The sequence below is a fragment of the Oryctolagus cuniculus genome, chromosome 14 (genome assembly GCF_964237555.1).
Source record: "Oryctolagus cuniculus chromosome 14, mOryCun1.1, whole genome shotgun sequence".
Taxonomy (NCBI): Eukaryota; Metazoa; Chordata; class Mammalia; order Lagomorpha; family Leporidae; genus Oryctolagus; species Oryctolagus cuniculus.
In genome coordinates, this window is record NC_091445.1 from 64,691,346 (window position 1) to 64,719,045 (window position 27,700).

At 40.0% G+C, this 27,700-nt stretch overlaps 1 protein-coding gene across 1 annotated transcript in view; it reads right to left on the minus strand.

Moving 5' to 3' along the window:
- Window positions 1-271: 271 nt before the first annotated feature.
- The window catches only part of C9 (complement C9), a 59,811-nt gene continuing 32,382 nt past the window's right edge, over window positions 272-27,700 (minus strand). The window contains 6 exon segments of the mRNA NM_001082346.1: window positions 272-601; window positions 2,780-3,008; window positions 13,277-13,455; window positions 16,092-16,232; window positions 19,430-19,670; window positions 22,102-22,368. Of these exon segments, the coding sequence (NP_001075815.1) occupies window positions 2,781-3,008; window positions 13,277-13,455; window positions 16,092-16,232; window positions 19,430-19,670; window positions 22,102-22,368 (1,056 nt within the window). The 3' untranslated portion in view covers window positions 272-601; window position 2,780.

Below are 27,700 nucleotides of genomic sequence, written 5' to 3' on the forward strand. Positions count from 1 at the left end.
TACAAATATAACACATTTTGCCCCTTGAGCATGCAGAGGTAAACTGGAGCAACAAGAGTAATAAGAGCAGGGTGCTGTGCATGCGGTAGGTGCTCAGTGTAAACATTTGCTGAATGAATATGCACACGCACATGAGTAACCAAACCAAACACAACGACATAAGGGCTAAATTGCACAGTCCAGAGTTGTGGTCATGGAACTTGTGGAATACATTCATCATGCAAAGCAGTTTGGCAATTACTTTAAAGTCTTCTAAACCAACAATCTGTGTTGAATTTTATTTTGTTTTATTAGCAAGAGGCTGGCATTGGCTGTGGGAGAAAACACTTCTGGCACAGCTCATGGCTGTCTCTTCATTAAATAAAAATGGAAACATTACAGGGGTTTATGGGGAAAAACAGGCATTGCAGACCAGAGAGAGAGGAGGCTTCAGAGGTTGGTAGGGTTTTCATGAAACATGTTGCTTTTCATGTGCCAGCAAGGACTATCTCCAGGCAGGGCAGGATCTTACATTGGAAGGTCCTGGTGTTGTTTTTCTTCCATTTGAGCTCAGGGAACTCAACAATTGCATTTTGGGGGGTGGGGGTGGGGGCTGGCAATCCTACAGAAAAAAAAAAGATTATCAAATCTTAATAATTCATAGGACTGCCGTGTTGGGTCCAGCTGCTCTCCCTATTGCATCATGGTGTGCCACACTGTGCTGGGATTAGGATGAGGTTTAAGATATAACGTGCATATCTGTCCTAGAGGAGCATCCATCTTGTGCAGGGACAGTCACTGTGAGGCAGGCTGGCAAAGTGTGAAGGGAGCATTGGAGAGAGAGCTGATGGCTGGAGAAACTAGAGGGGGCTTCAGCAGAGAGGCTAACTGGCCCGAGTTTAGAATAGAGATTTTTTTCTTTTCTTCTTCATCTTTTTTTAAAAAGAATTATTTATTTATTTGAAAAGCATAGTGAGAGAGAGAGAGAGAGAGAGAGAGAGAGAGAGATCTTCCATCTATTAGTTCACTCCTCAAATGGCCACAGTGGCCAGAGCTGGGCTGATGTGAAGTCAGAAGCCAGGAGCCAGGAACTTCTTCTGGGTCTCCCTCATGGTTGCATGGGCCCGAGAATTTAGGCCATCTTCTGCTGCTTTCCTAGGCACATTATCAGGGAGCTGGATCAGAAGTGGAGCAGATGGGATTCGAACTGGTGCCCATATGGGATGTCAGTGCCGCAGGTGGTAGCTTCACCTGCTATGCCACAGCACCAGCCCCTAGAACAGTTTTTCAACTGTGGATATAGATTATAATAACCAGGAGCTGGGTTTTTCCTCCTGGTCTTCTATGTGGGTGCAGGGCCCAAGCACTTGGGCCATCCTCCACTGCCCTCCCAGGTCGCAGCAGAGAGCTGGACTGGAAGAGGAGCAACTGGGACAGAATCCGGTGCCCCAACCGGGACTAGAACCTGCGGTGCCAGTGCTGCAGGTGGAGGATTAGCCAAGTGAGCCACGGCGCCGGCCTACTCAGCATTTAATTCTAGTTTTTTTATTTGTATAAGCTTACATATATTTTTAAAAAAGATTTATTTGTTTATTTGAACGAGTTACAGAAATAAAGAGACAGAGAGAGAGATCTCCCATGTGTTGGTTCACTCCACCAGTGGCCACAATGGCCAGTACTGGGCCAGGCCAAAGCCAGGAGCCAGGAGCTTCCTCCAGGTCTCCCTCGTGACTGCAGGGGCCCAAGCATTTGGGCCACCCTCCACTGCTTTTTCTAGGTCATTAGCAGGGAGCTGGAAAGGAAGTGGAGTATCTGGGACATGAACCCATGACCATTTAGAAACTGGTGTTGTAGGCAGTGGCTTTACCTGCTACATTACAATGCCGGTCCTCATAAGTATTTTTATAATTAGAAAGTAATGTAGGGGCCAGCACCGTGGCATAGTGGGTAAAGGCATCCCATATGGGCACCCTTGTAAGTCCTGGCTGCTCCGATTCTGATCCAGCTCTCTGCTATGGACTGGGATAGCAGTGAAAGATGGCCCAAGTCCTTGGGCCCCTGCACCCGCTTGGGAGATCTGAAAGAAGCTTCTGGCTTCGGATCGGCACAGCTCTGGCCATTGTGTCCAATTAGAGAGTGAACCAGCGGATGGAAGACTTCTTTCTCTCTCTCTCTGCCTCTGCCTCCATGTAATTCTGACTTTCAAATAACTACATAAATCTTAAAAAAGTAATGTAATTATAATGTATTACGTGATTATAGTTCTATTTAAAAATAAAAGATATTAAAATGACACCTGAAAGTACATATATCAGGGCAGTGCTGTGACATAGTGGGTAAGGCTGCTGCCTGCAGAGCTGGCATCCCATATGGGTGCCAGTTTGAGTCCTGGCTGCTCCAATTCCGATCCAGCTCTCTGCTATGGCCTGGGGAAGTGGTAGAAAATGGCCCAAGTGCTTGAACCCCTGCACCTGGCGTCAGAGACCCAGAAGCAGCCCCTGGCTCCTGGCTTCAGATCGGCACAGTTCCGGCCATTGCAGCCAATTGGGGAGTGAACTAGTGGATGGAAGATCTCGCTCTCTCTCTACCTCTCCTTCTTTCTCTGTGTAACTCTTTCAATAAATAAATAAATCTTAAAAAAAAAAAAGTAGATGTATCCATTTTCCCTACTCACTCAAGTTTGATCTTTTGTTTTCACAGGTAATCTAGCAAGTCAGTACAAATTAATGCAAGAGCTAGTTTTCAAATTAAATAACCCACGTGCATGCTTTTGTCCTAACATCAAATGAGTTGTTCTCACCTTAAGCCAGTTTTCGTTTGGAGATTTCACAGGCAATCCCCTTGAACATAAACGGGCAGGTACACAAACACTGGCCATCCATCAGAAGTGCAGTGCCTCCGTTTTGGCAGGGGGAGCACTTTTTCGTGCTGAATTCATTGATGTAATCTTCAATTCCTCTCTCCAGATTCTGTCTCTTTTGGTGCGCATCTTTTATTTTCACAGGAATCAGATTATATATAGGGGACAGCTGCAAGAAAGCAAAGCATTTAATTTTAGGTCTTTATCTACTGATGGAGCTTGTAAAATGCTCTTTCTCAATCATGTATTTGTTGATTTACAAATTCACCAAAGGCTTATTGAATGCTTCCTATTAGCTGATATGATGTTATCTTTCAAGACTACATGTGTCATCACTTTGTTACCAAAGTCATGGTGTCTGCTATCATGGAGGTCACGATTATGGAAGGAAGGGGACTGATATTAATAAAACAATCACAGAGACAGCTTTAAGGTGGAAACTGTTATACATGAGATCAGTGACAGGTGTATGTGGTTTTAAAAGGAATAACTGCAGGATATGAGCTTTTCGCTAGATAATTTATTGATATATTATTTTGTGATTGCCATGCACAGTCAGGCAGGACTTGAGAACACTAGACTTCAAGTGAACATGTGACTCTGAACAGTAAAGTCATCAAGGATGACTACAATGGACTAAAGACTGACGTAGGGTCTATTCCCCTCTCCTGGACAGAAGGATCAGCAGGACTCTTCCATCAATTTCGGGAACAGGAAGGTACTTCCCAGAACCCCATTCAACAAAGGCATGAAGGATGAACTTTCCTGCAGCAGGGAAGAATGCAAGAAGACTATTCCAGTCATATATTGCAGAATCTAAGAGGTTTCCATATGGAGGCAGGGATGGGAAAATGAATTTTAGTAAGGTAAGGAAAAAGCTCAGGAGGTCTATTGTACATTGTGGTACAAAATAAAATAAAAAGTTCCATGTATTGGAGGGATTATAACATATAGACAAACTTGTGTGACAGTTGTGCCTCAATTAATGATGAGGATACATTCTGAGAAATGTGTTGTTAGCGGATCATAGACCACACCTACAGAAGCCTAGCTGGCATAACCTACCACACACCTAGGCTATAGGGCCTGGTGCATGGCGTTCCTAGGCTATCTGAACAGGATGTTCCTGTATTGAGTACTGTGGGAACTGTAACAGAGTGACATTTGTGTATCTAAATATAGAAAAGAGTAAAGTTCAAAGACAAGGAGATAGGAACTTTTCAGCTCTGTTATAATCTTATGACACTGCTGCTATGTATATATTCTGTCATTACCAACATATCACTATGCAGCAAGTGACTACAGATATCCACTTAAGCAAACTGAACTGTGTGACCATACAGAATTGTTTGGATAAACTGCTAGAAGCAGAAGCTCTTTGGTAACATAGTACATTGAAACAAGAGACTACAAAACTTAAAAGAAATAGGAATCAAGAGAGTCGAGATAACAAATTCTTGCAGAAGGAGAATGATGGGTTAAATCACGTGAATGAACCTTTCTGTAAGGACAATGAGAAAAGCTTAACAAAATAACCCCCAAATTAAGAATCGCTTGAAGGCTCTGGAGAACTAACAAAATAATACAAAATTATTGGGCTAAGATCTGAGTGGAAGTAGACATCCACAGAGATGAGCCCAATGTTTTAGGGCCACCAGTCCCTTTGAAATACTTCTTAAATCAAAAGAAAAGGTAGCTGGGACAAGTGTTTGATCTCAGGGTTAAGATACCTCTTGGGAGTCAGCGTTGCCGCTGGCATCCCATATCAGAGTGTCAGTTCAAGTACTGGCTGCTCTGCTCTGATCCAGTTCTCGCCTACTGTACCTGGAAAAGCCCAAATACTTGGGCTCCTATCACCCACGTGGGAGACCCTGGCACCTGGCTTCAGCCTGGCCCAGCCCTGGTAGTTGTGGCCATCTGGGGAGTACATCAGTGGATGGAAGATCTCTCTCTGTCTCTCTGTCTCTCTCTCTATTTTAAAATTTAATTGATATGAGTGAGGCTGAAAATCATTCCATTAGATTATTATTCATAGCCTTTGACTACATGCCTGCTGCACTATGTTTTTACTTTTTATTTGTTTAACAATTTAGTGGATCATTAAGCCTTTGACTATAATGTAAATTAAAATGTGTTATCGCAAAAATAAAAAAAATATACAATAAAACAAGTATTTTTGAAAAATGCCTCTTGGGATGGCCACATCTCATGAGGAATGCCTGGTTCTGGCTCCTGATTCCAGCTTCCTGTTAATGTATACCCTGGAGGGATGTAGGTCATGACGGCCCAAGTAGCTGGGTCTCTGCCACCCAGGTGGATGGCCTGGATTGAGTTCTTGGCTCCTGACTTCTGTCTGGCTCAGTTCTGTGGGCATTTTGGGGAGCAGACCAGTGTTTGGGAGCTCTCTCTGCCTCTCAAGTACATAAATGAAAATATTTTGAAATCCCTTCAAAGTTTGCTCATAATATGCATTTTCATGAACTTTTGGAAGATGCTTCATTTGTATGGATTTCAAAAAGTTTTTGCAACCACATAACCCATCTTTCATTCCATGTTTTTCCCACAAATATTTTGAAATGATCTCATATTTTCTTTTGGGGAAAGCAAAAATCATTCTAGGCATAAAGCTAACTCCTGTAAGAATTTTTTCATTATAATATTCAGCCCATAACAAAAATAACTGGTATTATTGGCATATATGATGGCATATGACCATTAGAAATTATAGAAAATAGAAACAGCCTTGAGGGTTCTCAACAACTGAGTTATCAGACTTTCAGTAGACTTTGAAATAACTACTTTTGCATAAGCAGTGGAATAAGAGGTAAGACTAAAATCTTAGTAGAAAATAAGCAATTATTAACAACTGTCTTTGAGAAAGTAGAAATTATACCGACATATATAAATTAATGGATTAAATAGCAGATGTGATACAGCAGAAGCAATTTATATAGAATATAATGTTTGAGGGTAGACTGGGATAAATAAAAGATGACTACTATGAATCAATGTACCGTTGTGAAGTTATCAATATACCAAGACATACAATGTAAGTGTGTATACAACAAATGACAAAACTTCAAAATATGTCTTAGAACGGACAGAAATGAACCGAGAAATAAAAATGTGTTTAAGAGATTTCAACGTTCCACTCTCTTTAATTGAAAGAGCAAATGCAATGAAAATCAGTATAAGGAAGTGTTGGCAGTGACACCAACCAATTGGCCTGCCTAACATTTAGGGAACGTCTCCCCCAACACTAGTGTCTCAATAAACTGAGAGTAACTGATACGATACCAAGTATGTTCTCAGACCAAAGAGAATTAATACAAATCAATACAGAAAACCACTTGGAAAATTCTCAAATTTGTAGAAATTGATCAACACGGTTTATTTTTAAATAACCCAGTATCAAAGAGGAAGTCACAAAGGGAATTAGAAAAAATTTAAATTGAATGTAAATGGAAACACAAGATATCAAAACTTGTGGAATACAGTTAATGAAGTACTTAAAGGTAAAGTTATGACATTAAATGTCTATATTAGATAAGAATCCAACTTAGCAAATTAGAAACAGAAGAAAAAAATAAAACCCAAAGCAGAAAGCAGAAAATAGAGATGAGAACAGAAATCAGTGAAATTGAAAGAAGAAAAAAATGAGAGAGAAAAATCAATAAAACCAAAAGTTACTTCACTGAGATGATCAATAAAATTGCTTAATCACTAGCTGAAGTATTGAAACACAAAACAAAAGAGAAGATTCAAATTAATATATCAGAAATGAAAGAAGTAATGTCCTACAGAATTTACAGACAAAAATTCAGATAATGAAATGGGCAAATTTCTTGAATGACACAAATGACACAAATGAGAAAAAAACTGCATAATCTGAACTGTCCTGTGTCTATTTTAAGCACTGAATTATAATTTAAAACCTTGTAACAAAGAAGGCCCAGATGGCCTCACACATTTAAGGAATAAATAATACCAATTTTACAGAAACTCTCCCACAACAGAGAATGGAAATAATCATTGCCAGAACATCTTAGGAGGTCAGCATTACTGTGATAGGAAAGCAAATAAAGACATTTCAGAAAAGCCAGCTAGAAACCAACATTCCTCAGGGACATACATGAAAATACCTCAACCTAACAATTCCTAGTGGAATATAACCTGGTTTAAATGCCACATTTGATCAATATTAATAAGTCAGCCAATGCACATTATAACTGATTAAAGATAGAAATCATGATAATTTTAAGAAAGGAAAATCCTTTGACAAAATTCAAAATCTGTTAGTGACAAAAATTCTAGGCAATAAAGGGAATTTCCACCACCTGATAAAAGGTATTTCTGTAAAACTTACATCTGACATCATACCTAATAGAGAGAGACTAAAGGCTTTGCTCTCATGCATAAGAAATATTTGCATAAGGACATATTTGCTTTCACCACTCCCATTCAACATACTGGAGATCCTGGACAATCCAATGAGGCAAGAAAATGAAATCAAGGACACAGAAATAGGAAATAAATAAAACCCTCTCTTTCAGGTGACATGATTATCTAGGGAACTAAAACTCATGTTTCAAGGAGGAATACAAGAACTTTGGAAAATATCTTGGCCATGTCATATATAACTTTATATGTAACCATATCCTGTATGACCAGCCCATCCTTCTTCTAGAGAAATGAAAAACATGTTCATACGAACTCTAGTGTTCAAATGTTTCTCCTAATATTATTCACAATCACCACAGAAACTAGAAACAGTTCAGCTGTCCATCAGGGAATGACTAGGTTAATCAGCTGCTACATCTGTACCATGGAATCTACACCATATTTAGGAACAGAGAAGGAATGAACTAGTCATCCATGTGACGATGTGGGTGAATTACAAGTGCATAATGTTAAGTGAAATAAGCCACGCTCTAAAGGCTATGCAATTGCATTTGTGTGACTTCTGCAAAGGCAAAACTATAGGGACAGAAAGATCACTGGTAGCTCAGAAAAGGTGGTTAGAAGGAGGGTGTGACTAAACATGGATGTGAGAGAATTGCCTATGTGGTAGAAATGTTTTGTATGTTGATTTTCATTGCAGTTTCTTATCTGTGTGTGTTTGCCAAACCCTGTACACTAAATAAGGGTAAATTTTACTACTTGGAAATTGTAACTATTTTTAAATATCTTGTTACATTAAAATCTGCCAACATAGTGTTGATTCAAAAACAAAACATCACATCATTTACCCTGTATTTGCTAGATGTTACCCTGGTGACTGGAAAGATATTTTCTAAAATATTGTGGATATAAAAGTAAAACCCAAACCCTAAAGCTTCTGGATGCTGTACAGCAAAGACTCTTCAAGGCCTTGAGGTATGAAAAGACTTTAAATAGCACATAGAAAGCACTAACTATAATGGATAGATACACTTGAGAATGTTAAAGTAAGAAGCCATCAACATCACAACTCACACAACACACACCAAGAAATACCTAAGAGCACTTATGTGGTATTATTGCCAAAAAAATGTATAACCTCATTCTACTTAAAACCTAAGTTGGGAGACTGACAGGTCCTCGTCAAGGGTGTCAAGGTCATGAGAGATGAGGAAAGTCTGAGGCACGGCCATAGACTGGAGGAGGTGAAAGATAACAGACAACTAAATGCACCCGCAGCCTTGGGTCAGATCCTGGAACAGGAAAACAGACAGTAAGGGAAAACCTGTGGAATTTGAGGGAGGGCCACTGTTCAGCTGAGTAGGCAGTGCTATTTTTATGATTTTGATTAGGAATTATTGGGTGAAGCATACATGTGAATTCTCTGCTAGTTTTGCAATATTACTGTCTATACCAGTCGTGCAATTTTACTGTGTCTCAAGTTATTTCAAAATAAAAAATACACAGGATGAATCTTTCATGAAAATGTCATTAAGAGGGTAAAAATCTTTAAGTACAAGAATATATTCGCAACACTTGAGTTAAAATAGGCTCGTACCCAGAAAATAAAACAAACTTCTACAATTGTCTATGGGTATAATTTTTCATGAATTAGTATACAGGATTCAGATTTCAACTATGACATATTTATCTGAAAGAAAGAAACCTCTTACCAACTCTGCCACATTGGCACAAACAACATAAACATGGGGGATAGTTATTTTGATTTTTTGAGAAAAGAAATCTGTCTTGTTTTACCCTTCAAAGGAAATCCAAGGCCAGATAATCTGAGATACAAGAATACAGAGGCACGGAGGAAATACAGTCTGGACAAATGACAGTGTTCAAAGAGATACACATGAAGGATTTGCATTGGCAGCCTTTTCAGAGGAGCCTCAAAAATGCCACCAAAGAAGTTTCCTGAAGAGCCACACCTTTCTCTGATGATCTTTGGCTTTCAATTGAGTAACACAACTGCTTTTTCTCCCATAAAAATTAACTCTTTAACCTTTCTGTGATTTGTAGTTATATTTTCAGTGGATATACTCTATCATGAAGCTTCTAAAATACAAATAAACTGATAACAGTGTTTCATGTGAACTACATTTATATTTCTTATAGACATTCAAAATAAACTCTACACATAAAACAAATGTAGTTTGTTGATACAATGAGTATTATTTTCTTCTCAATACAAGAGAATTAGAATTATTATTTTCTTCTCAATACAAGAGAATCTCACTGTATTATCACAGCTGTAGCAGTTCTAACACAGACTGGTACTATAGTCGTTTAAAATACCAACATTTAAACATTGTTACCCCCTGTTACTCCAGAAAGAGCTGATGTTTCCTAACACACAGTGCCTGGGAGAATGGGAAAAGGACTGAGTGTGGAAAAGGCAAGATGGGGCAAAGGCAACACAAGCAAAGTTCATGCCAGAAGGATCCCCCCCATTTGCACAGGATGGGTCACAAATTTGGCCATCTTTTCTAGAGAACTGTGTATAACACAGTTGAATTTAATGATTTCATGCATCGAAGAAAACTCACCTGATTTCCAAAAGGAACAAATGAGATTAAAGAGTAATTTTTCCTGTGAGTTCTTATAAAGGGAGCAGTGTATTAGGCAACATCCTTTCAGGAAATAAAGCAATTGGTTACATAACTTTGTTTCTTATAGTGCCAAAACAAAACTTTACAGGAAGCCAGTGTGCTATAATGTAGCTATATCTGTCTTGCTGCTATCATTCTAGAGGAAATCATAAACTTTCTATCTCCCAGGCCATCTTTAACAGATTTAATTTCTCCCAGCTGACTTTTTTATAACTACTTTGTAGCCTTACATCTCAGAAAAAATGAAAGTGCAGCTCTTGTGTTGAGAGAAAATGCAAAATCATTTGTGTTAACATTCAGGCAAGCTAGCAGTAAGATTCACATACTTTCATGAAAGTTGAAGACCATGAGAAGAGTAAATACTTTAAGAAGGAGCTAGCCTATGTCCTTTGCATGGAGAAGAGCCAAAGAAAAGAAAAAATCTTGGGCTGGGCTGACATTCCCCAACAAGTGTTTTGGGTCTGCTGAAAGTACCCAAAAAAGGGGAGATTCAAAGCCACAGATGCTTCATAGAGAATGGACATACTTAGTCTCGTTTGGAATATATTATTCTCCAAGTAATTTACTTAGAACATATCATTAATATATTCATACAGGCCTTAACTTAGGGCAGTATAACTTCCTGGTCTTTCCTTCAAGATAAAAGTATTTACATTACAAATACCTAAATAGCTGATTTAATTTGCTGCAGAGGATTAAATATAAACCAGTGTAGAGTTAGGTGGGAAAAGGTTCTACCAATTCTTTAAATAAACAGGACAGCAATTACTTTAACATGAAGGCCATCCCCAGTGTTTGACCATGCCATCCACACAACAGAATGCTTCCTCCTAGCAAAGCATGAATTAGTGGTTATAGATCATGTAATTGCTGCTTGGAAATAGCTATCAGTTAAGCAAAGGGTCACTTCGATGGGCTTTACGAGCCCAAAATGACTTGGAATCTACTTCAAGGTCAACCTTAACTAACTATAGCTTATGTTTCCTCAGGGGTTTAAAAGCCATGCAAAGTCAATGAAAACCACAATATTTATTGTTTTTGGAACTTTCTCTATAAGAAGGCAAATTGAAAAAGTAGTCTATGGGGCACTAACTTTTGCTGACGTTTCTCTTGGTAGATCATTGACATTAAAGACCAGGCTTCCAATTATGAAAAAAAGAAATGGACACAGATATCACAGATATTGTAGGTGGAATTCATGCTAATCGACAGATTTGGGGCAGCAAACAACGTCCCCTAAAAATAGGAGAAGTTATATTTTGCATCGAGCCAGCAGGGCTGTGCCAAAATAGTTTTGGAAGGTTTTTTAATATTTTGGTAGGTCTACTTGTAATCATTAGTAAAAGTTTTATAAAAATTAGCTCTAGAACTATATTAAGGTCTCCTCAGAAAACCATGTTGGATCTGTGTAAGGACCCAGTTGAACGTGGTTGATAGATAACACATAAGCTACTTTAGATGTTCACCTTGACGTACACAACCACCTCAATTATCAACTCTTCCATTATTTAAATATTCCAACAGATTTAGTTTACTGAATTCAAGACAATGAATTTATATAGATTTAAATTTAGTAAAATTTAAAAAGGGAATCTTCTGTTTAATTTACTATCTGGTCATACTAATATGGCCAGCATTTTTTTCCTCTTTGTTTTGCTTTTGGACTAAAAATATTTGAAGTTATAGAAATAATTTCCTATATATGAATGCCTATATTTCTATAACTTCATGAGAGACTAGATTATAATTTTTTTTTTAAGATTTATTTATTTCTTTGAAAGGCAGAGTCATAGGGGCAGAGGCAGAGAGAGAGGTCTTATGTCCACTGGTTCACTCCCCAAACAACTTCAACCTCTGGAGGTGGGCGAATCTGAAGTCAGGAACCTGGAGCTTCTTCCAGATCTTCCACATGGTTGCAGAGGCCCAAGAATTGTATCCATCTTCCACTGCTTTCCCAGGCCATTAGCAAAGAGCTGAATCAGAAGTGGAGCAGCCAGGACCAGCACCCATAAGGGATGCCAGAACTGCAGGTGGAGGCCAGAGTCCTATCCCCTTAATTTTTGTTTCTGATATTTCTCAAACTAAATGAGATATTTTTCAGTGGCTTCACTCACCCTTAAAACACATTAAAATAGAATAAAATAATAAAGTTCTCCAGTAACTAGTACTATGAAAAATATCAACACTCTGTGATTCCAGTTCAACAAACTTGAATTTGACTGAAGGGGCAGTCCAAGACAAATATGACCTATGAGAAGATAACTGACACATACCAGGGAACACTGAAAGCTATAGAAGGAGGTAGAAAAACCACATGTTAACAAGATCAGGAACAAATGAAGCAAAGAAAAACAGTTTTTAGTTTGTTTGGGTGAAGGAAGATGAGGATAAATAACACTGGCATTTAAACCTTTACAATTACAATATTACCTTTTTCCCCTAGGAATAAGCGATCAACTGTGAACTCCCCAAGAGTTTATAAGCTGAACACTACTATAATCATCCTTGGTCTTAGTTTCCTGGAAACCACATGAATAGTCCTTTCTTAAGAATTATATCAGAGTTTTCCAGTGTTGGGAGTGGTCCTAGTGCCACATGAAGGCCAGGGGCCACCAAGGGCAGATGGAGGTCAAGTAGCTATTCCTGGGCACCTATTCTGGGTCAGTTTGTGCTAGAGGCTCTGTACAAGAAATCTTACTAAATCCTCGGGATGAACACAAAGACCTGGGGAATTCTGAGTTTTAGTAGTCAGGAAACATCAGACATCTAGTGAGGAACAGAGAGAGGAACCCAGCTGGGGCTGTTGGGTAGCACACTGTGCCTTCTTTCTGTGACCTCTCTCTTCCCACAGATGAGACAGGAGTGCATTTTGCAAGCTCACATCTTTCTTGGATAGAGTCACCTGCTCGTCTGAGCCAATTACGACATTCAATGAGAAAATGATATAATCTTTTATTTGGAAATAGTCATTCCAATGGCAGCTGCTTAAAAGCAGTGTTTTGAGGATGGCAGCCAATGTGGTTGCAGAAAAACCTTGGGAAAACATCAACAGGGAATCTTTCCCCACCATGACACTGTGCCTGCTCATTGTTGCCAATGGGAAAGGTAAATTGGTGAGAATTTGAATGGGAGCTTGTTATGTATCCACCTTCGAATCTTTATTTCCTTTTTCTGACTTACTTAAAAAATCCTTAAAGTGTACTCATTTTTCTGCAGTTAATCATGCGAAAAAGACAGTATTCCTAGAGTTTAAATACCTGGGAGCCTCAGTTCTTCAGGGATGGACTAAGTGGCTAGATATTAACTACAATGAGCAGATGTTGGGAAAGAAAGCTGATTTTTTATTTTAATCTCATAAGTAAAGAAAATAGACATTGCTTACTTTTTGATTGATGAGCACTGGAGCATCACTTAAGGAAGAGGCCCAATTGATAAAGTCCGTCACGTCAACCATCTTGGCTTTGGTGAGAAGCTTTTCTTTCAATTCAAATGCAAATTTTTGGTTTCCTCCTCTTATGAGTGAAATCACATCATCTATGAGGTTAGCCCTGGTGATGTTTACTGAGAAGAAGAAGAGAACTTAGAGAGACGCCTTTGTAGTTCTGTGATCAGTCACCAAGAATGATATTTGTGAATATTCATTGAGCATTTTCAGTATGGTCTGGTGTACTTACTGAATTTTAATTGTAACTGGGAGTTGTGTTATGTTTTTGCTCCAAATTTCTTTTTTTTAATTTAATTTTATTTTTTTAACTTTTATTTAATGAATATAAATTTCCAAAGTACAGAATATGGATTACAATGGCTTCCCCCCATAACGTCCCTCCAACCCGCAACCCTCCCCTTATCCACTCCCTCTCCCCTTCCATTCACATCAAGATTCATTTTCGATTCTCTTTATATACAGAAGATCAGTTTAGCATACATTAAGTAAAAATTTCAACAGTTTGCTCCCACACAGAAACATAAAGTGAAAAATACTATTTGAGTACTAGTTATAGCACTAAATCTCAATGTACAGCACACTAAGGACGAAGATCCTACATGAGGAGTAAGTGCACAGTGACTCCTGTTGTTGACTTAACAAATTGACACTCTTGTTTATGGCATCAGTAATCACCCTAGGCTCTTGTCATGAGCTGCCAAGGCTATGGAAGCCCCCTGAGTTCACTGACTCTGATCATATTTAGACAAGGCCATGGTCAAAGTGGAAGTTCTCTCCTCCCTTCAGAGAAAGGTACCTCCTTCTTTGATGACCCATTCTTTCCACTGGGATCTCATTCGTGGAGATCTTTCATTTAGGTTTTTTTTTTTCCCTCAGAGTGTCTTGGCTTTCCATGCCTGAAATACTCTCGTGGGCATTTCAGCCGGATCCGCATGCCTTAAGGGCTGATTCTGAGGCCAGAGTGCTGTTTAGGACATTTGCCATTCTATGGGTCTGCTGTGTATCCCACTTCCCATGTTGGATCGTTCTCTCCCTTTTTGATTCTATCAGTTAGTATTAGCAGACACTATTCTTGTTTATGTGATCCCTTTGGTTCTTAGTCCTATCATTACGATCAATTGTGAACAGAAATTGATCACTTGGACTAGTGAGATGGCATTGGTACATGCCACCTCGATGGGATTGAATTCGAATCCCCTGGTATGTTTCTAACTCTACCATTTGAGGTAAGTCAGCTTGAGCATGTCCCGAATTGCACATCTCTTCCCTCTCTTATTCCCACTCTTATATTTAACAGTGATCACTTTTCAGTTAAGTTTCAGCACTTAAGAAGAATTGTGTATTGATTACAGTATTCAACCAAAAGTATTAAGTAGAACAAATAAAAAAAATACTAAGAGGGATAACATATTAAGCTGCTCATCAACAGTCAGGGTGAGGGCTGATCAAGTCACCGTTTCTCATAGTGTTCATTTCACTTTAACAGGTTTCCTTTTTGGTGCTCAGTTAGTTGTCACCTATCAAGGAGAACAAGTGGTATTTGTCCCTTTGGGATTGGCTTATTTCACTCAACATAATGTTTTCCGAATTCCTAACAGGGATCACTTTTCAGTTAAAATTTAATCACCTAAGAATAATTGTGTGTTAATTACAGAGTTCAACCAATGGCACTAGAACAAAAAAAAAAATACTAAAATGGATAAAGTATTACATTGTACATCAACCGTCAGGACAAGAGCTGATCAAGTCACTGTTTCTCATAGTGTCCATTTCACTAATTTCTAAGGACAACTTTTATTAGTAATTATAGACTTTTAAAAAATAAGAGTGGTACAGATATTTAAATATATTGATAATTCATAGTCCATATATGCATGGGAACTCAGCATGACAGGGTATACCATATAACTTTCTTATTAAAGACTTACATTCATAATTATATTTTGCATTGACATGCTTACCAACTTGATATTATAAAAAAAACCAATGTCCCAAAAAGAATAATATGAAAAGTAAAATTTCCTTCTACCCCAAAATTCAATGTCTCTTTCCCCAGGTTATGTCATTTTTAACAAACTGCTGTGTGCTTTTTAGAATTGTGAATTTTTATAACTGCCAAGGAATTTCAAGATGAATCAATGCATATGAAGGGTCTTCTAAAAGTTCATGAAAAATGCATATTATGAAAAGACAATGCATGGATTTCAAAATTTTTTGCACCAAAATAAGCTTACCTTTTAATTCTATTTTACATGAACTTTTAGAAGCATCCACATGCTTATAATAAAAATATATTTTTGACAAAGTTCTATACTGATTTAATGCTAAGGATGGATGATGGATTTTAAGTGAGGAGGAAGACTTCACTGGAGATAGAGTTTGGGCCTTCCTATTAGTCAATGGATGTACATAGTACTGCCACCAATCCAACTTTGATTAAAATTAGTCAGGGAGAGAGCAAATTTTGCCACCAGATGCATTTCTACCCTTGGGAATAGAACTCTACAATGGCCAATGTGAATGGTGCCCCCTGGAGTTGTACACTGCAGAATTGACACAACAGTGATGCTGATGAAAATATGTCCATTGGCTATTTGTGTCTACGTTATTTTGGAAAGAAAATTATAAAGATTAAACAGTTTTAAAGCACTTTGAGTTTTTCTAAATAAAGATGGTAGACAATAAGACAGGTTCATTGTGAGAGGGTTTTACTCACCAACATTTGTAATCCAAAAAGTTAGGATGTACTTACCAGCATTACCATGACCACTCTTTAAGCAATTGTTTTTATTTGCTTGTCCTGTGAGTGAAAGCCCAGCAGATTTTCCAGGGATATTCAGAGATAAATCTAAGTCAAACCCAAGGCATTTCTTTATGTCATTCAGCTCAATCCCTGTTTGAAATATTTATTTGGATATTATTAGAAAATGCCTATCAATGAAGATAAATTTTAATTTTGCTGTTTAGTAAGAAACTTACTGAGATTTCTAGAAATAATCATTGACTTCAAATGCTAGATCAGGTGTATCTTGCTTTGTCCTTATATTAGAGTTCAGTGACCTTTTTTGACTGTGCCTATTAACTTAACGGCACAGGACATGTTAAATTCCCAGAAAGGATGAGTTATAGGTCAGATAAGGGCAGTTATAGTGAATCCCTTTATCTTTAATCTCATAAAACGGGGCAATGATATCTAACAAGTAGTGAATGCTTATGACATGCTTGACATCATTCTAAGCATTTTGTTTGCACTAATTGCTTTGAAAAAAATATTTGCTATTTATTTGAAACGGAGATACCCTAAACAGCTGGGGCTGGGCCATGTTGAAGCCAGGAGCTCAGGGTTCCCATGACCTCCCACAAGGGTGGCAGGAATTCAAATACCGGAGCCATCATCTGCTGTTTCCCAAGTGATTAGAGAGCTAGATGAGAAGTGGAAGATCCAGAACTCCAACCAGCATTCTGATGTGGGATGTGGGACTCCTAAGTGTCAGTTTAGTCTGCTGAGCCACAGCCTCTACCCCTACATTAACTAATAGTCTTCACCATGTCCTTAAGAGATAAGAACTATTATTATGCTAATTTTATAGATGAGGATTTCTAATCACAGAGTATGTAAGTAACGTATTGATAGCTCAGCATCTACCTAATAAGGAGCCAAGCTGGGATTTTAACCCACAGCTGTCTGACTATAAAGCATTTCCCTATGAGAGTATCAACTTCATAATTGTATCATAAATGCATCAACATCTCCTGATCCTCTTTTGGAAGACTGAATTCATCATTAAGGTAACTAGCACTATGCTTTGAAGAGATGACTTGTACACATGAAACCTATTTTTGGTTTTATAAATGCTAGTTAGTAGACATCAGTTTTGGAGGCTGACTCATTTTGGTGTGTGGGAAGAACAGCATTTTCTCAAAATCTATCTTAGTGTCTTTTCTTCAATTTTTAAAAGATAGTGATTCCTTTACCTTAAGGGTAAATTGTCCATACCTCAACACATTGACCATATCAGTTTCTATTCACATTTTTCATTTTTGCACATGCGTGTGCGCACGCGCGCACACACACACATGTGATTATGTTTCCTGGAAGTCAGGAAAATGCTTTATGAAAAAAAAGTCAAATGTTTTATGAAAAAGGAAAGGGAGAACTTAAGTTAATCACAGGGTTCAACCATGAATTTTAGAAGTAGACACCTAGGGGCATTCATTCATCCAATGAATGTTCCTTATGTACCCACAGTTAGTAACAACTTAGGAATTAGCTAGTGGCATTTCCAGTGGGAGGGAGAGAAGAAGGACAAAAATAAAGGGCCACAAATTCAGAATTGTAGATTTTCAAACCATCTTTCAGAATCATGAGCATTCTGATTCAGAAAATGCAGGTGAAAGATGCTTAGGTGCCCTGAAGGGACTTAGGGTCCTGCATCAGCAAGCAACATCTCCAAGTCCAGACTTCCCAAACTGAGATAAAGGACATGACTTGATCCTCAGGCACTGAAACAAAGATGGCTTCTTCTGTGAAGACCCTGGAATTGGCCTAATGATCATTGACTATCATAGCTAGAAGGCAATTATCTAAGTTCTGCAATGCCCAGAATTTAAAATCTTGGCTTATGGATATTTTTTCATCACATAAATTCTTAGCCTGGTCTTCTTAGTTCCTGGTCTTTTGATTACCTTCACTGAGTTTTTTTCTTCTGATGTTCTAGTTAATCAAGAAACAATCCTCCTGTACTCTTCCCCTGTGTGATATCTCCACCAGTATATCCTATATCCTAGCTGGTGAGGTTCAGATGGACCTCACTATGCTGTGGATACAGTCTTTGAAACAGTGCAAACCAAGTGACCTCAAACTCACACCTCTTGGGAAGTCTTCTTCCAAGAAGACTGTGGGGGAATGTCAGATTACATCTCATTCTTTACATGACACCTGACGCCTTGACATTCCGCCCTGTAGAGACTGAGAGGGGGCATGCTGGTAATATATCACTTTCTTAGTGATATTATAAATTAGCCATAATCACTCATGATAAGTGACTAAAATTTATTAACAAACTCACGTTGCATATATTTTATTTTAAAAAGCCTAGGTGAACACTTTAGGCCAGGATGGTGACACTATAGCACACGGGCATTGCCTGTATCTACAGTAGATACTAATGACCAAACCCAGCCCTCTGCCCATGTTTGCAAATATGGCCCCAAACCTAGTCAACATGGTCCCAATTCAAGCACCTCTGTACAATGTGATCAGAATTGTTGCCATACAAGGTAATTTTCTGCCCTTGTTGTAAGATGTGAGATTTATATGATAACATGGCTTCTAATTTCCCTTCTAAGAGAAAACACAGAGCAACATTGGGAAGAGAATCATTATACATAAATTGACCCAGTCTATGATTAAAAAATAAGTTATATAAATCATGTTCCTTATACTTTCTTTTACCTTTTAAAAAAAACATTTTACTGGGAATAGGTAGATATTTGACCTAGCAGTGGAAATGCTGTTAGGTTGCCTGTATTCCATAGCCAAGTGCTGGGATTTGACCCCTGCCTCTGGCTCCTGACTCCAGCTAATGTGTACCTTGGAAGGCATCAGTGATGAGTCAAGTAGTTGTGTTCTTACCATCCACATGGGAGACCGGGATCTGCTCCCACACCCCTACTCCACTAACTTCTGTAGGCATTTAAGGAGGGAACTAGCACACAGGGGCGTACGCTCATGTGCTCTCCCTTTCTATCTCTCCATATCCTCGCCTCTCAAATAAGTAAATAAATAAATAAGTAAATATTTTTTAAAAATGTACTCAAAGCAGTAATACCACATAGCATGCAATGCAATTTTGCATAACTCTCCATAATGCTGTGGAGTAGTGTGAGACCAAACCAACTAATTCGAGGAGAAAGACAGTTTGCTATTTGATGGGATTTTAGGACTGAAAGGGCAGGAAGAGTTTTCTCTCAAAACAGCAGCTTACAAGATTCTTTATTCTATAGACTTTAACCATGGAAAGAGGTTAGCAAAAGGAGTCATGTTTAATCAAAACAAAACTGAAGTCAGAGCTCCAGTTCTAGGCGTACCTTTCTCCTTCATGGAAGCTTTATCCAAAACATAAATTAGCTCATAGCGTCCTCCCAGAGACCCAGAGCTACTATAGTGGGTTCCATAGGTTTCCAAAAATGCAAAATATTCTCCTTTTTCATAGGTAGTTGGCAGAGATTTTATATCATCCAAGAAGGTATTTGTCAGCATAACACCCCGATTTTTCATCACAAATCTTCCCAGTTGAATTATTCCTTTCACAAGCAGAAACATTTTTTCCTTTGTTGTGGATCAGGTGAAGAAGAAAAATAGGAATGTTATCCTCATTATTTCAAATTGAAGCAGCCAGAAACTCTGGGATTTCTACAGGGAATACCTTTTCGTAGCATTGACTGTGTGATCCTTCTTGAGTCTAAAGACTAAACTTAAAATACTATCAGTACCAGAAATCAATGAGGATTTGTGGTATCCAGAACTTTTGCCCATAGCTAGTAGGAGTATAAATTGATACAGCCACTTTGGCGAATTGTCGGGCAGTTTCTCATAAGTACACATCTGCCCTATGATCAGCAATGCCACTCTTAACATACTTACCTATAACCAATGAAAAACTGTCCACATGTATAATAATTTCATAGTAGTGTTAATATGACTAGCTAGGAATTAGAGATAGTTCAAATGCCCATCAACAGAGAACTTGATAAATGATTCATGGAAAATGCTTATTATAACAAAACTATGTATGAATACATTCATGTCCAAGTGAATGTCCAAGAGACATCTCAAAGTTAACTAAAATTTAACTACTTCCTCGCTAGGTGTGCTCTACCCAACATTTCCTCCATCAGCAACTCAACCCTTCTAATTGCTCAGGTTCAAAACCTTGGTATCCCGTTTGACTTTACAAATGTTCTTTCTGAGCTACCACCATCTAGCACCTGGGTTATTGCACAGGTTTTTTATAGACCTCCTTGCTTTTACTCCTAGCACTCAAAATCTCTTCTCAACAGCATGTAGAGGGCTGGTATGGTGGTACAGTATGTTAAGCTGCCTCCTTCAATGTCAGATCCCTTATTGGAGCACTGGTTTGAGTCCAGACTGCTCCACTTCCCATCCTGCTCCCTGCTAATGTGTACCTGAGCAGGCAGCATATGATCCAAGTAATTGTGCCCCTGCCATGTAGGAGACCTAGGTGGAGTTCTTGGCTCCCAGCTTTGGCTTGGCCAAGCCCCAACTGGTGCAGCCATTTGGGGAAGGAACCATCAGGTGGAAGCTCTCTCTCTTTCTTTCCCTCTCACCTCCCTCCCTCTCCCTTCCTGTCACTGTATCTTTAAAATGAATAAAATAAATCTTAAAAAAGATAAACAGTAGCTAGAGTGATCATTTTACACATTGTGGGGTACGTCAATAGCTTACATAAAGCCCTTGGTGACGGCAACATCTCCTGTCACTCAGGGAAAAGACCACACTGTTAGAGTGGACTCTGAGGGCCTTCCTGATCGACTTCAAGGAAGCTTCTTCCTTCTTCTGGTTCAGTTTGACTGGGTTGTCACATCAGGTTATTTCCTACCTTAGAGACTACTGAACTGCACCTGCCAGATACATCACTGCTGATGGTGACCTCCTCTCCCACCAATGTTGCTCAGCTCTCCTCTCCAGCCTTGAGCTTTCTTTTTGATTCTGTCACCTGTCAGGGATGCCTGGTTTTCTTTCTGCTACTCTACTCTTCCTTTTATCCTGTAGCACTTATCACTTCCTAAACACCATGCAGCTCCTTTTGTTTTTCTTTTTGCTATTTATCATTTTTACTTAACTCCCTCTGTGCACTCTCAATTCCATGAGGACAAGAATCTCTGCCAGTGTGGTTTACAGAAGTACTCTAACACCCAGGACAGGTCACGTAGTAGGTGCACAATTAAGTATTAGTTGAATGACTTAAAGTGTTTTCCAATAATACATTTTGGGTGAGTATGCATTTGAATATAGAAGCAATAAATGGACCATAGAAAATAGTTACCAAATTAAGCATAATGCGAATATTAGAATTATCATTATCATTTTTAATGTGGAAGAAGATGGCTGTGGCACCAGGAAAGGAAGAAGGAACACTGGATCAACATCACTCTGATTACATAAAGGATATTTTATACTTACTCCAAAGGCCATGAAATAAACTTCAAATTTGGCTCAAGTATTTTAAGAAAACCCACATTGTCAAAATCTCAGGGGTGTCTCACAAAGTAGGCAATTCCACACACAGTGCACAAAGTTTCATGGCAACATTACTTAGAAATACACACAGGAGTGCACAAAGATGCATTCTTCTAAGGCATTGCAATAAGTGAGCAGAATTCCTTGTGTATTTTATTGCAAATGTGGTGATTATGTAAATTGAATGTTACCGCAATCTCAGTCAAAAAGTTTGCTCTGAATTCTGAATCCACATCCTTTGATCAATATCATCCAACATCAGACTCATCAGATTGATCCCATCAGATCCCAAGATCCCGAGATCCCATCAGATTGTTCCCCCGTCAGCATTCCTCTTCCTGACTTTCTAGCTAAATACCTGAGGATTTGAATGTGTCGGTTTATTTTTCTCTCTCTCTTATTATGTCTATCTGCTCAAAATACTTAGGCTTAAAAAAGGGAACTTGGGTAGTTTGAAACCTATCCTTATATTCTCTATAGTAAATGCTCTCAGTCTTACCTTCTGTGAAGAATATGACAAGAATAGTTGGTAAGTTTCATTTTTGGAATACAAAAATTGAAATTTACTCGAGAAACCTTTATCATTATCATCCAAAGACTTGTTTTTTGGAGAAGCTTCTTCAGCCTTACTTGCTTTTGCTTCGGTGGGTGTAAATTTTAGAGCTAAATTTGCATTAAAATTTGATGTCTCTTCTTCAATGATACTTTTGAATGCCTGCATCTGTTCTTCATAGTATTCAGTTCTGAAATTTTTATCAATTTTTGTCTAAAAGAAAGTAACAAAGTGTTACCAAAAACAAGACACAAAACAAAAACAACAGCATAAAAACAAACAAAAATTAAGCAATTATTTGAAAAACTGTGGGAGAAAAGAGTGAAGTGAAAGTGCTAGAGTGGGATTGATGAAGTTCAAATACATGTTCTGTGACTTCAAGGATAGCACACAATAACCTCTCTGTGCTTAGTCCGATTCCCAACCTGGAAAATACAGATGCTCATCATACCCCACCCGGAGTTGGCTAAAAGGCTTCAGTGAGAATGCATAAAGCAGGTTTAGAACATAGTAAGCTTTAGAAACAGGAGTTTGTTGTTGCAGTTAAGATGCTACATGCTAGGGCTGGTGCCGTGGCGCAGTAGGTTAATCCTCCGCCTGCGACACTGGCATCCCATATGGGCTCTAGTTCTAGTCCAGGCTGCTCCTCTTCCAATCCAGCTCTCTGCTGTGGCCTAGAAAAGCAGTAGAAGATGGCCCAAGGCCTTGGGCCCCTGCACCCACATGGGAGACTTGGAAGAAGCTCTTGGCTCCTGGCTTTGGATCAGTGCAGCTCCGGCTGTTGCAGCCATCTGGGGAGTGAACCAGCAGATAGAAGACCTCTCTTTCTGCCTCTTCTCTCTCTGTGTAACTCTGACTTTCAAATAAACAAATAAATCTTAAAAAAAAAAATAGAAATTAAACTTTCAATGAAAACATCTTCTGCCAATTTGGCTATTGTCAGGTATCAATGTGATATGGTTTGGATACGGTTTAAACGTGTTCTCTAAGGTGTCACCTGTTGAAATTTAATTCTCACTGCGAGATATTAAGAGGTAGAAATGTAATATGACTGTGGTGTTTAAGGTGGTGCCAGTGGGAAGTGATTAGGATTAGGTAAGTTCCTGAGGGTGGAGACCTAAGATCAAATCTTGGGGCTTTATAAGAAGAGGGAGGGCAACCACCCACCCCCATCACCACACACACTCTTGTGGGGAGCAACTCGGACTAGACTAAGTTACTGGAATTAAGACTTATTCTATGCATCTGTTCTCCCACAATATGGCGCTGGGAGAGGAGGAAACAACTTCTACACAGCTGCCTCCAGTTCGACCAATAACCTGCAGGAGCTGATCCTGCTCCTGATTGGAGGAGATCAGCGTACTCGGCGTGTGGGTAGCAGAGTTGGGATTGGTGGAAGAGGACTATAAAGGAGGAGAGAGACAACATGCACCAGGAACATCTATCTGAAGGAACACCTGTGCAGCCCCCGAGAGAGCCGGCCGGCGGTGTGCCGCTCCCCCGCGGAAGTGGGGAAAGTGGCAGGGGGAACCGCCCTTCCACGGAGGTGGAAGGATTGGCAGCCAACCTGGGAAGAACCAGCAGCAAACCCAGGAAGGGCCAAGCAGACAAAAGACAGCGCAGGGTCCTGTGTCGTTCCTCTGCAAATGGGGGAGCGACAACTCTAACCTCCTGTCTCTCGCCTTGGGATGCCCTAGAAGACTCTGCCAGCCAAAGCCCCTCAATCTCGCATCTCCAGAGCCAAGAGCCAAAATAAACCTTACCTTTTTATAACTCACCCAGCCAGTGGTATTGTGTTATTGACAACAGAAAATGGACTAATACCCAGTGGCAGCAGGTCAGCTTCCTTGTCAGGGAGCTTCCAGATGTGAGTTGCGATTCTTGCCTGGGAAAGGGACACCTGTCTCTTCTGGCAGTGACGTGGATAGGTAGGTGTCTGTGCCACTCAGGGAATGCACAGCTAGTACTGACTGAGGGAAAGGCTGACGTGCTTCTAGTTATTTCAAAGACAGGGCTGCAGGGGAGAACATCCCACCTCACAGGGAAGAGCAGCCTCACCGCTGTTCCTTCCCTACTTACAGCCTTCCCACTGCCTTAAAATAAAACACAAACTGCACTTATTCTGGGTTACTCTCTCCCTGCCTGCACACCAGCCTGCCAGCCTCCTAACCATCTTCACACCCAAAGGTCTGCTCACCACAGGGCCCTTTCTTTCCTTAAATGTTCTCTTACTCTCTTTCCACAATCTTCTGACAACATACACACACATGCGCACACATGCGTGTGCACACACACACACACACACACACACACACCATGAGCTTTGGCCTGGTTAATTCCTATTTCTTCCAAGTCTAAGCTTAAATATTGCTTCTTTAGGGAAGCCTCTCATGACCTCACAGACTCACAAACCATTCTTGCTAAAAGCGTCCTGTGGCTCCTCTTTTAAAACAAAACAAAATAAAAATGAAAGCAACATCTTTTGTAATTGTTTTTAAATATATCTTCAGATCATAAGCTCCAAGTCATTAGAGACCATGTCTGTCTTATCCGCTTGTTGTTTAGCCTCACTGCTTAGTAAAGTGCCTGGCACACAGTAGGTGCTCAATATAAATGTATTAAACTCAGCAATAGCTACCGATTATAACTAATACTTATCAAGTGCTCGCTCTGTGCCAGGTGTTTATGTGGAGATGCACAGAGGAATGACTTCAGCAAGATGTCAGAGTAAGACTTAGCAGAGTAGGTCCCTTGTGTATTTGAGCACCTACCCACACACGCAAATATCTCCAAAGAGCAGGGAAATGGTAATAGAGATCACAGAACCTGGGTGTGGCAGAGAAACAAGGACAGATGAATGAAGGATGGCAGGAAAGACTTCTGATGGTACCAATGGCAACTCTCCCCCAGCCCCAGGCAGCACAGTTTGGAGAGAGACACCCTCCAGGTGGAGGAAGGAGATCAAGTGAGAACTGGACTTCGCTGTGGACTCTAGTACTGTGTTCTCACAGCAAAATTCAGTACCAGGCAGGTCCCTATGGCCCCAGACTCTTCGCCAGTAGCTATAGACCGAGGCTCCAGCCCTCATCTCTGTCAAGCCAGGCTCACGAGCCCAGGTCCTCCATCGGCCCTGCACAGCCCCAGACTCCGGGCCTCCATCTCCCTCCCCCTTCCCCCAACAGAACTTGGCCTCTAGGACAGCTCCAGTACTAGTCTGGCCCTGGAACCACAGATGACAGGCTGAGACCTGTGGACACAAGTTTCAGGCTCTCTCAAGTACCAGGCTAGCCCCTGTTAACTCAGAGAGCCCAGCACACCCTAAGGTTAGCCCTGCATCTGCAGCCTTGGACTCCAGGTGCGCCTTAGCTTCAGGATAGCCCCCATGAATATAGGATCTGCTGCCACCAAGGCTCCAGGCCAGCACCCACAGACTCGGGCCCTGGGCCTACCGAGGCTAGCTCACACAGCCCCGCGTGACAGGTGTTCCAGTGCCAGACTGGCCCTTGCAATCTGGTACTCCAGGCTACCACCTGAGGAATATGCCACTAGTCTGACTCCAGTACTAGGTCAACCCCTACGGAGCTCAGATCCATGCTGGCCTTATGGCTGCAAACAGCAGGCCAGTCCTATAGACTCCATCTCCAGGCCAAGCCTGTGTTCACCTAGTGCCAGGTATGTCCTCAGGGACCCAGAACCCAGGCATACCATGATAGACTCTGTCTGTAGGCTCACCCAAATACAAAGCAGATCCAAATGCCCGCAGCCTCCTCACCAGGCCTCAAAGACCTTGGCATCCACACACTCAGCTGCTTGGCCAGTCCTCACAGACCCTGGCTATAGTATGGCACTGAAGGTCTCCAGGATCCAGTGGACCCAGGGTCCAGGTTTGCTCCAGTGGGTCAGACCCTAGGTCAGCTGACCCAAGGATTCTAGCAGTGAGCTACCACCTGCAAACCACGTGAGATGGTTTTCCTAGAATCTCTGGATGGGATGGTTAAAGGGTTTTCCCTTCCGAAGGCAGTCTATAAAGACTGGATTAAGTGCCTGCTTCTTCAACTATGCAGACATACTTGGCCACAAGGGTCAATAATTACCAGTGAAACAGGGTACCTCTAAAGGAACAAAATAAAGCACCAACAGCCAACTATAAGGAAATTACCTTAAATGTAAATAAATTCCCCAGACAAAATAACATAGGATGGCTGAATGGATAAGAAAAAGGTATGCTGCTTATAACAAAGTCACTTCACCTTTAAGGAGACTCATAGATTGAAAGTAAAGGGCTGGGGTTGGTGTTGTGGTACAGGGGTTAAGCTGCTGCCTGTGACGCCAGCATTACCTATGGACACCAGTTCGATTCCCTGCTGCTCCACTTCCAATCCAGCTCCCTGCTAAAGCACTTGGGAAAGCAGCATAGCATAGCCCAAGTAATTGGGCCTCTGCCCCAGTACGGGAGACTTAGATGAGCTCCTGGATCCTGGCTTTAGCCTGGCCTGGATTTGGCCATTGTGGCCATTTAGGGGTAAACCAGTGGGTGAAAGATCTTTCTCCCTCCCTCTCTGTCTGTCTGTATCTTGTCTTTCAAATAAAGAAATAATTTTTTTTTAAAAAAAGAAGAAGGTTAAGGGGATGGAAAAAGACATTTCACACAAATGGAAACCAAAATAGAGCAGAAACAGCTATAATTACATCAGATTAAGCAGACTTTAAGTCAAAAACCACAGAAAGAGACAAGATGATCATCATATAATGATAAATGGGTCAACTCATCAAGAGGATATAACACTTGTAAATATAAATAGAAATAATAAGTATAAATGTAAATATTTACAAATATAAATTGTAAACATAAATGTATAAAGTAGTTGTTAATGGACCCTAAGGGAGAGAAAAATTACGATAATAATAGGGCACCTACATAGTCCACTTGCAACAAAAGGCAGATTATCCAGGCAGAAAATCAGTGAAGAGGCAATGGAGTTGTACTCTACTTTAGACCAAATGGACGAACAGATCAATAAGAACATTCTATCCAATAACAACAGAATGCACATTCTTCTCAAGCCCACGTGGAATATTCTCCTGGGTAAGTTACATGTCAGGCCACAAACCAAGCCTCAAGGAATTTGCAACGACTGAAATAATATCAAGTATCCTTTCTGACCATGAGGGTATGAAACTAGAAATCAGGAACAAGAGAAATGTTGGAGAAATTCATATAGAAATTTAATAACATGCTGCTGAACAAGCAATGGATCAAAGAAGAAATTAGAAGGAAAAACTTCAAATATCTTCAGACAAATAAAATGGAAGCATAGCATTTTAAAACTTATGGGATGAGTGCAGCAAAAAGAAATTCTAAGAAGCAAGTTTATAGTGATAGATGCCTGCAATCTAGAATGAAAAAAAAAAAAAAACTCAAACAACTAATCTCCAGGAACGAGAATAAGACAAACTAACCTCAAAGTTAGTGGAAGGATGGTAATAAGAAAGAATAAAGATAACAGTGATGAGGAGAAATGTACATGCCACAAAATCCCGAGAT